General features: G+C 31.2%; 1 protein-coding gene across 1 annotated transcript in view; it reads right to left on the bottom strand.

The window, feature by feature from the left end:
• Nucleotides 1–414: 414 nt before the first annotated feature.
• The window catches only part of LOC117167158 (protein Star), a 75155-nt gene continuing 65972 nt past the window's right edge, over nt 415–9597 (bottom strand). The window contains exons 4-6 of the mRNA XM_033351879.1: nt 8189–8353; nt 6315–6509; nt 415–2398 (exon numbers count right to left, since the gene is read on the bottom strand). Of these exons, the coding sequence (XP_033207770.1) occupies nt 2207–2398; nt 6315–6509; nt 8189–8353 (552 nt within the window). The 3' untranslated portion in view covers nt 415–2206. The remainder of the gene's footprint in view (nt 2399–6314; nt 6510–8188; nt 8354–9597) is intronic.

The raw sequence follows: 9597 nt of genomic DNA, 5'->3' as shown, positions 1-9597 counted from the left end.
ACTTGCACAGGTCAATATTGAACATGATGCGATAAATGTTCTTTACCCAAGGCTTACAATGAAGTTATTTAATCATTTCCTAGATTGAAGAAAAGAACATTTTTTAAATCGCTTTTTACTCAATTTTTTAAAATTACTCATTGGAAAAAATCTAAATTAAAACTCTAGGGATTAAACTCTCATATAAGTTTATAGACAAACACTGAGACAAAATGAATAAAGGCATAACTATAAAATCCTTTTAGTTGAACGTTACACAAATTTTATCCATAGTATAGAGTGAAAATGTAACTAAAATTCTGAAATTTTGCAACTTTAATTTAATAGAAAATAAGAGAATTTCATAGTTTCGAAATCAAGAAAATGCAATGATCTTCCAAATTCTTGGTGAAAAAACTCAAAAGACTGGGTTTCCAAAATAGGTGATACTCATTTTTATTACCAAAAGAACTAACAGTTTAAGAAATAATAGTGTTTTGTATTGCATACGAAGTGTGTCAATATACTTGCTTATAGAAAAAGTGCTAACAATAAGTAGTAAGAAAATTATAAAATAATTACTGAGAAGAGTGAGATATTCACCTATCTACAAAACGGGATATATCCAATAACCAGTATTATGTTTTATACATATTTCATATAACAAAAGAATGATAAAATAAAAAAAATTCACGTAGCAAAGTATGATTCTACGCTAGAGGTATCAGAGATCTAAAACTCTCATAGACGATCGACCTAATTAACAATTTTAACAGTTAATGAAATTGAACTTAATTTTGATCGATATTTAACGTGCTTAAACAAAAATATATAATTGTTTAAACTTGCCGATCGTCATGTAGAGAATATATTAAATTATTTATTAATACTTAACATAAGCTAAACTTAAGCTTAACGGAAGCTACTTTTAAGTATCAGTCACAGAATTATTACTTCGATTTGTATTAATAATTGGGCGCAGCTTTAAAGTGATTGGTTAATAATTATGATACTAAAAATTACAGATACTATCAAAAAATTTCGTCTTACGCACTATTAAGGCCCATACTTAAAGTATTTAGAATAGCTCACTGGTTATCACTTTGTGTTCACTCGCGTTCACATGAAAATTCAATTTGTATTGATTGGTTTGTTTATGCTTATGAAAAATAAAATCTTTATACTGTTCTTAATACATTTAACCCTGTCTTTTAAATCTTCGATGTAAAAAGTCTAGGATATAATCATATGAAATAAATGTCTTTCTTTTTGGTTTATCCGGTAAAGAGGAATTAGTATTATAAGGCATGTTAGAATCCCCTTTGGGCTTCAATTTCATAGCGGAGTGTCAATTCCCTGCTGGTAAACCCTGTATAGGATCCCGTAACTATCCCTGTATGTGTTTCTTTGCTAGAATTAGGACCTGTACACGAACCTGTAAATTGTACAGGACAATGCAGGGGTCGAGGGAACCTTCACGAGAGCGTGTATACACGTCCTATAAGTGGCCGCGAATGAATATGCCCGAGAGCCTCCAAAGAATCTAGCATGGTTTCCTCCGTATCGGCAACAATTTAATATCCTAAATTTAATGAAAAAAGAGCATAGATACATACCTTTGATACATTGTCTCTCTTTATACCCTTGAAGATTCAACTCACTAGCGAGAGAGCTAAACCGTGGCGCACCCTGGGGATTCGTTCCACTAGGGCTCCTGTACAGGATCCCGTACATGAACACTAGTGGAACTAATACACCAGGGTGCTCTTGAACTTAGCTCTCTTCCTAGTAAATTTGATCTTCCAATTTATGAAATCCATGTCGCTTCACATTATCAAGTTACTGACATTACAATTTTTCCAATACGGAGAAAACTGTACTAGATTCTTTGCAGGATCCCCTGAATGTTTGTTCGCGGCCGCATAGGACGTACAAATGTTCCCGTAAGGATTCCTTCGTCCCTTACGTATTTCTCTACATATTCATGTGCAATATACCTGTTCGTGTCTCAATTTCTTATGCTGACCCTATAACATTTCTTGTACGATATCTGATCATAGTTCTAGCAAAGAAACACGTACAGGAATAGTTACAGGATCCCGTACAGGGTTTTCCGTATTAAGGTTCTTCGTTTCAAATTATTTTAATAATACTATTAATATGATGGTTATAGCCTACTTCTCGATAAAAATCATTATTTGCGCATCTTAGTGAACAATGTTTTGAATTATATCTTAATGTTGACCATTCTAGTGTACAGGAACATCAACTTCCCATTTTCTGATTTAGGATGAAGCTTGTACCTTCTACTGGACAACTTATCGATCAGACTTTTCGTTTCAAGTTCACCATGGTGGGAACTCCAGTGAATCGACAGCAAGGAGATACGAATTTTATCCCAAGGAATCGTGTCGAGAACCTGAAAAAAGATGGTATATTTATTATAATTCCTTCATACCTTAATAGGAATAATATTGAAAGATTTTGTTTAAAAAAATATCTTCACAAACATTCATTTTGTTCTTGAGCTGATTTATTTTTCAGAAAAAATATCAATAATCACCAGGAACAGAGTGATAAAAAGTACATAATCAAATTTTAAATAATAAAGGACTGTCCATAAACTTCAGTGGAATTATTTGTTACGAATTATTAATTTGAACTAATATTTTTTGATAGGATGAGCAGTTTTTGTTTTCTGCGTGAAAAACAATATTAAAAATAAAAATAAAAATTTGTGGACAAACGACACAAGCTATGAAAATAATAAATAGGAAAAATTTGCTCTTCTTCCAAAAAATAGGGAAAACTCATTCAAATTTGTCATGGATAATTTTTAATATGATGCGTAGTTTTTGTTTTAATTGTAAAAAAAACATTCATAATAAAAAAATTAAATGTTTTGAAAAACGACACGAAGTGTGAACTAAAATTAACAGACAAAAGTTGATTACCCAAAAAAATTTTTTTAAAATTTGTTATTATTCATTCTTGGATAGGACGAGTAGATCCACATTGAATATAAATAAATTAAATTTATGTAAAAACGAAGCAAGTTGCATTAAATTGTTTAATAATAAATTCATTTTAATTGAATGCGCATTTTTTTAATCATAAAATAAGACAATGAGAACACTTTTGTTCCAATACTAATGCATATTATGAATGGTAATAATATAAATTTATTGAAATGATATACATTTTTCAGAGTGGCTAAGAATACAATTTAATACAAAATAAGACACAAATAATAAAGTAATCATTAAAAATAAGACTTGCACTTTATTTTGCAATATCTGAATAAACAGCCCCAGACTGAGGTACAGAAATAAATATAATATACATTTGATATAATAGAGTTGAACATGATGTAGAAAAGTTCGCATTTTCGACGAAATTGAGTGCGAAGCATGAGATACGTGATGAGAAAGTGTTCGTTAAAGCCGGAGGAGCTTTAACCAAAGAGAATTTACAATCACAAAATACCAAGCGCGTATCGCGAGGTGAATGCATCATCAAACATGAAGATAATCTTCAACAAACAAAATTATTCTTACCCGAACAGTTACATTAGTAACCAAACAGTTGGACTTTAAAGCCAAAGGGGCGAACTTGTCAAATAAATAGATTATCGAGCGCGAAGTGCCAAAATGTCCCTTAACAGCTTTTGTTGAAAAATCATACTTTAGAGTTAAAATTTCAACTGTATTCCAGATAATTAATTCTTGGTGCAAAATTCATCTCTTTGTTTGAAAATAGAATTGGTTAAAAGTTAAACAAATCAGTTAAAAATGCAAATTTTAAATAAAAATTCAACTATTCCATTTTTTATTTGAAATGTATCAAATGAGTTGAAAATTCAACTATCAGGTTAAAAATTCGTCTTTTTTGTTGTAATAAACTGTTTAAAAATTTTTTTTTATGTAAATTATTTTTTTAGCTGAAAATTTGGCAAATCCATTTTTTGTTCAAAATAATCTCTTTTAGTCGAAAATTCAACTATTTGGATGAAAATTCATATTTCTTGACTAAAAAATTATCTATTTTGTTGAAGAATCAACTACTTTTTTAAAATACGTCTTTTTCATTTAATTCAACTGATTGAAGATTTGTCTCTTGGTAGAACAATTATCTTTAATGGTAGAAGAGTCATCTTGTTTGGTTGAAAATGAACCTTTCTGTTAAAAATTCCACTTTTTGGGTTGAAAATTCAAACGTCTTCTAAAAAATTCGTCTTCTCGCCTTGAAAATTTGACTTGTTTTTAGTTGAATTATAATATTTTTCATTTGAAAATTCGACAATTTGGTTGAAAATGCATCTTTGTGGGTTGACAATTAAACTATTTTGTTATAGTCATCTTTGTTGGTTGACAATTAAACTGTTCATTCAACTGCTAATGCAACTATTTGGTTAAAAATGATTGTTTTTGTTAAAATCCTCTTCTTGGGTTAAAAATTAATCTTTTTCATCAGAAAATCTATTTTGGTTAAAAAATAAATTATCTTGTTGGAAATTAACTTTATTGATGAACATTCAACTGTCTTCGAAAAAATTAATCCTTTTGGCTTGAAATATTAGCTATTTGGTTGAAAATTAAACTATTTTGTTACAAATTGGCCCCTATGGATTGAAAGTTTAACTGTATGGTTATTGATGCAACTGTTCGGATAAAAATAATTTTTGTTGTTGAAAATTCTGGGGGGGGGGGGCTTACTACTAATTGAGTTTTATTTCAAAGATATAAATTCTAATTTTTAAATAACAGGAACTCGATACTTTAAATCGGAAAGCATTAAAGGAATAACGAGGTTTTCTAAAATCAAAACAACGGTCATCAAAATTCTCTACGGAATACATCGATATTATATTACTATACATAAACTTATAACCTATTTCTGAATACTCAGTTTTTAGTGGAAAATTAAGCATATGTAAAAATTTATTTTTTCACTTTGTAAATTTTGCAAAAATTAAACACTAACGAGCTTTTATAAGTTGAGTCAAAACTAAAGAGAAAGTTCAAAATTTTTTATGTCAATAGAAGCCAGTGGTTTTCAGTATCCAGAAGTTTTTTAGCTTTGTGAGATTCCAAATGAGAGAAAACAATAAGTTGAGCTAATTCTCGAGCTAATTCTCGAGCTAATTCTGACCAGTCGCCACACCCACTACATTCTGAAATCGAAACAAATGGCAGACTGCAAGGATAATTCCAGACAATTTCCCACCCTCGAAGCGGCCAGCTGTTCTCCACTCACGTGCTGAGTGTACCTCAAGAGCTATTTTAAATAAACCTTTTGTATGTATTTGCAAAAAATATGATAATAAAATGATATAACCTATACACTAAAACCGTTTACAAAAATAAATTTATTCCGCTAAAGTTATTAGATTTTTTAATATTAATATTTACTTTTGGAATTCTGAATGATTTTAGTGTGCAGAATAATGTAAACATACATAATTAAAACGTTTAAGATGGATTACAATTATATTTCAAACAATAAAAGTAAAAACGCCTTCCTAAATTGAAGGAATAAAACATTTCGATCTTTTCAAGCATTCGTAATTATAAAATTTGAAATAGAACCAAACAGACGAATTTTTTAGAAGACAGTTGATTTATTAGCCTGGAATGTTGAATTTTTAATAAATACATCGTTTTTGACCATAAAATATAAATCTTTAACCAAAAGGAATTAGCTTTTCAACGAAAAATAGTTCGATTTTCCTATTGGATTATATTAACTCAGTTCGCATTTAAGCGAAAAATTGAGAAAAGAGGGAAAAGGGAAAGTTTTTTCGAAAACAGAGAAAAAAAGAGAAATACTTTAACAAGGGGGAAAGGGGGAAAAGGAGAAAGAGTGTGCAGACTGTATTTGAAATTAATCCATTTAAAATGTTTTCAAGGTAACTATAAAACTTTAATTAGAAACCATTAAATTTTTAATGTTCTCAACTAAAATGATACAATATTCTCTAGTCTCGAATTTTAATTTTTAAAGTTGCATTGTGATTCAAATTAAAACTAAGTGTAGCGAGCTTCTGAAAAAAACGGAAAAAATGTATCAATTGCATTTTTGTTCAAAAAGTTACAAAGAGTCGATTTTTTTTTTTTAATTCAAAAACAGTCGCACGGTCCAAGCCCTGTACTTACGTCCTTATGTCTCGAGACCCTTATATTTGATTTAATTAAATAATTTGTCAATTTATTTTGGGAACCAGAAATTATCATAAAATTATACCCAGATTTTCAATTTTTGTATTCTTTCTACTGACCCACACGTACAATTTTTCTCAATCCTACTAATTGTTAGCAACAAATTGATATTCTCACCTGTTGTTCGTCCTGGGCATCCGAACTGTCTAAACTCAAATAATCTATGGTTGTCGCATTATAGGCCAAAAGAACACTATATAAAGGAAAGCACTTCAATCTCGTTGTTGGAAAACTTTCATCTGGTGTGAGGAGGCTGTTTGGTCCTTCACCTAGCTTGGTAACTTGCACTTCACTTTCTTGATGATAAGGTATCTGAAATCATGCCAAATAATTAAACGATCATTAGAATACGTACCAGAGTAGAAATTGGTCTAGACCTTCCTTAACACTCAAAAGGAACTTGTAGGGCTGAAATGTGGAAAAACTAGGTTGAAAAATCTTGATAGTATCTCGTCACAACCTAACTAGAATTTTATGAACAGATTTCAATCAGGATATACTTGACTAGTAATCAATGAATTTTCCTCATTCGATACGAGATTAGTTTTTCCTTGTCAATACCCGGATACAAACTAACTACTATTTCCTCATCAGTTTTAACTCGAAAGATCCCTGTTAATTTCTGACAGATTTTCCGTGTTCGGAACGAGCGCCCTTTATCCTGTCTAGGGTTTAGCCAAGAAAAGCGAGGGAAAAGCTGTTGTGGCGTTGCGAGCGATCAGCTGATTGATGAACAGTGCAGTAATTAATTGCTCCTTTTTAATCATTTTGTGTTGCAACTGGGTCGGTTATGGTATGGGCCGAAAAAGGAAATTAACAAGAAATCGAGTGCGAAATTTCCGCAAAAGGAATAAATTATTAAATAAGTTATTTCCGGGTAAGTGGAAAAAAATAATATACTATAATACTCCTAACCAAGAAAATAGAAAAAAAAATGTATTGACGTGAGGGCTAAACTCTAAAGCGTAAGCTTTGGACCCACTCCGTCGGCTTGCGGGTTCAATTACGGTCTCGCCCTCTGGAAGAGCCTCGGCGGCCCATGCGGCCAACACTAACCTAGCAAGGGAATTGTTCATCTCCGGAGTGTCGTGGGACCGGTATTTCTAAAGAAATAGATTTTCTCTAATTACTTAAAGCTGTTTCTCTTTGCAGTTCGGATTACGGGGATAAGGTGCAAGAAAAATGTAAACCCTTAGGAGACACATTAGAAGCTTCCATTCCAATAATAACAATGGAATACAAATAAATAAATTTAAAACTCTATAATTATTAAGTAATAATTAATAACAAGTATTTAATAAATGACAATCTATTAAATGATTATCAAACTAAACATTAAATGCATGATTCAAAAATGCATGAATTTTTACTGATCACTGTTAATTTTGCAAATTTTTTGACTATGTGAAAAAAACGGAAGGGTTGAAACACTGCCCTCCAAAGACTTCAAAACGGCCTTGTCGAGCGTCAACTCGAACGCTAAAGATTGGGATGGAGGTAAGACCGAGCGGATTAAGGCGGGCAAGAACTGAACAAGGCAAGCGACCAAACGAGGACTGGAAAATCTCTAATGTATTTTATATTATTGAAAATAAGAGTTAATTTCATTTAAAAATAGAAATAATTTTATTAAAAACTACGTAAGTACCTCGTAAGTAACTAACTAGATTCCTTCTAGATTTCCTAGTCAGTTTCTCACTCGAAGCAACGTTACATTCCTCAGTAGCACCTGACAAGATTCCTAGTTGGTTGCTAAGCAGACGTAGGGAAAAACTAACTAAAAGCTTGTACAAAACTTGGACCAAAAAGTCATAATCATAAAGAGAAACAGAACAGAAACTGGAAAGTGCACTCAATTTCAATAAAATTTCAGTTTCCTAATCAACTTGAATGTTATAATTCTGTTAATTCAACTCAGTAACAGCTCTTAACCAACTTCTCAATCCAAAACACACCTGAATCCTAACATTCTGCAATAAGTTAATGCTTACCTCTTTGGTATCTTTGTCGGTGCTCAGACAGGCGTGAAGAACCCTTGTTCTTGGGTTTCTCTTACTCTTCTGGACATGAAAAGAGCTCTTGGGATCTGTCAGGACCATCACTCCTCTCCAATTCAACTCCGATTCCAACCAGCTTGTTGTGGAAATTGCTCCCATCTATTTATTAAACAAATCAGAATAACTCAGTATTTGTCATCATCATATACATATGCGTAAATAAAAAGAATCAACAATATCCTGTCTCAAGAAAACTACTGGCTTCCATTGTCCTAAAAAAAGTTTAATCGTAGAATCTGTCAAAACGAGACTCATTCGATAAGACATTGTGCCATCATTATTTACAATTTACCTGGTAAGGGAAGAAAATCATTTAAATCTGCAAAAATTTCACCCAATCGTATATCCCTGACTACATTTTCCAAAAGTAGAATGTATTTACTTCTTTAATTATTACATGCTTAAGGTTTTTTCAATGTGTACGTATTCATAAAAGAACACAGAAAATAAAGATTATGATAAGTTTAAAGTAGTCTGGCTACTGGGAAAGCTAGTCAAAGCTATCTCCATTATTTTTTTCTGAAACTTGGAATTATATAGAAAATTTGTCCATGATATTAATTACTAAATTAGGTTACGAATTTTTATGGTGATCAAAATAAATAAAATGTTTTTTTAAATAATAATAAAATGTAAATTTAAATGTTGATTTGACTCGATTTTAGCTACATTTTTGATTCTAGGCTACACTTTTCTAAAATTAAGCTCAAGTACCCTGCAAGCAAGTATAAATGAGCAGTAATTCAAATTTTGCATTATATTTTCTGGATGACAAAAAGTTTTCCTACCAATATTCAACGTGTTTTAAAGCCAAAATTAACCATTTTTGGAGCCCGCGAAACCCCTGAAAAAGACATTACGTGAAAGAGAACACATTTCTCCGCAAAAAAAAAACTAATTTTAATGATTTTTCCTCTGATCGATCCAATAGCCGGACTACCTTATACATAAATAACTATAGCATACAAATTGGTTTTTAAATTTCCCCACAACTGACCGTCACTCGGTCACGCGATCATTTTTAAGGTTCTTTTAATCAAAGATTTAATCCTCAACCTTTGGAAGTAAAATTTAATCTTTCTCCAATTATATGCCCATATGCACATATGTATTTTGGGTTGAGCTTCAATATTGCTTCAATTGTGTGTCCAGATGCAATAAGGGCACATAAAATTTTTTCGTGCGAAAACGAAGTCCCCTGGAGGCTTTAGAAAAAATGTTCGAATTTTAATTTTCAAAAAATATATATGGATGTAAAATTTGATTGCGCATCTTTTTTTTTAAGACAAAAAGTTGTAACTTTTTTAGTTTAAAAATTAAAGCCAAAAAACTTACTTTTTTGA

The sequence above is a fragment of the Belonocnema kinseyi genome, chromosome 2, assembly GCF_010883055.1.
Source record: "Belonocnema kinseyi isolate 2016_QV_RU_SX_M_011 chromosome 2, B_treatae_v1, whole genome shotgun sequence".
NCBI classification, from domain to species: domain Eukaryota; kingdom Metazoa; phylum Arthropoda; class Insecta; order Hymenoptera; family Cynipidae; genus Belonocnema; species Belonocnema kinseyi.
This window is presented reverse-complemented; position numbering and strand designations above follow the sequence as displayed.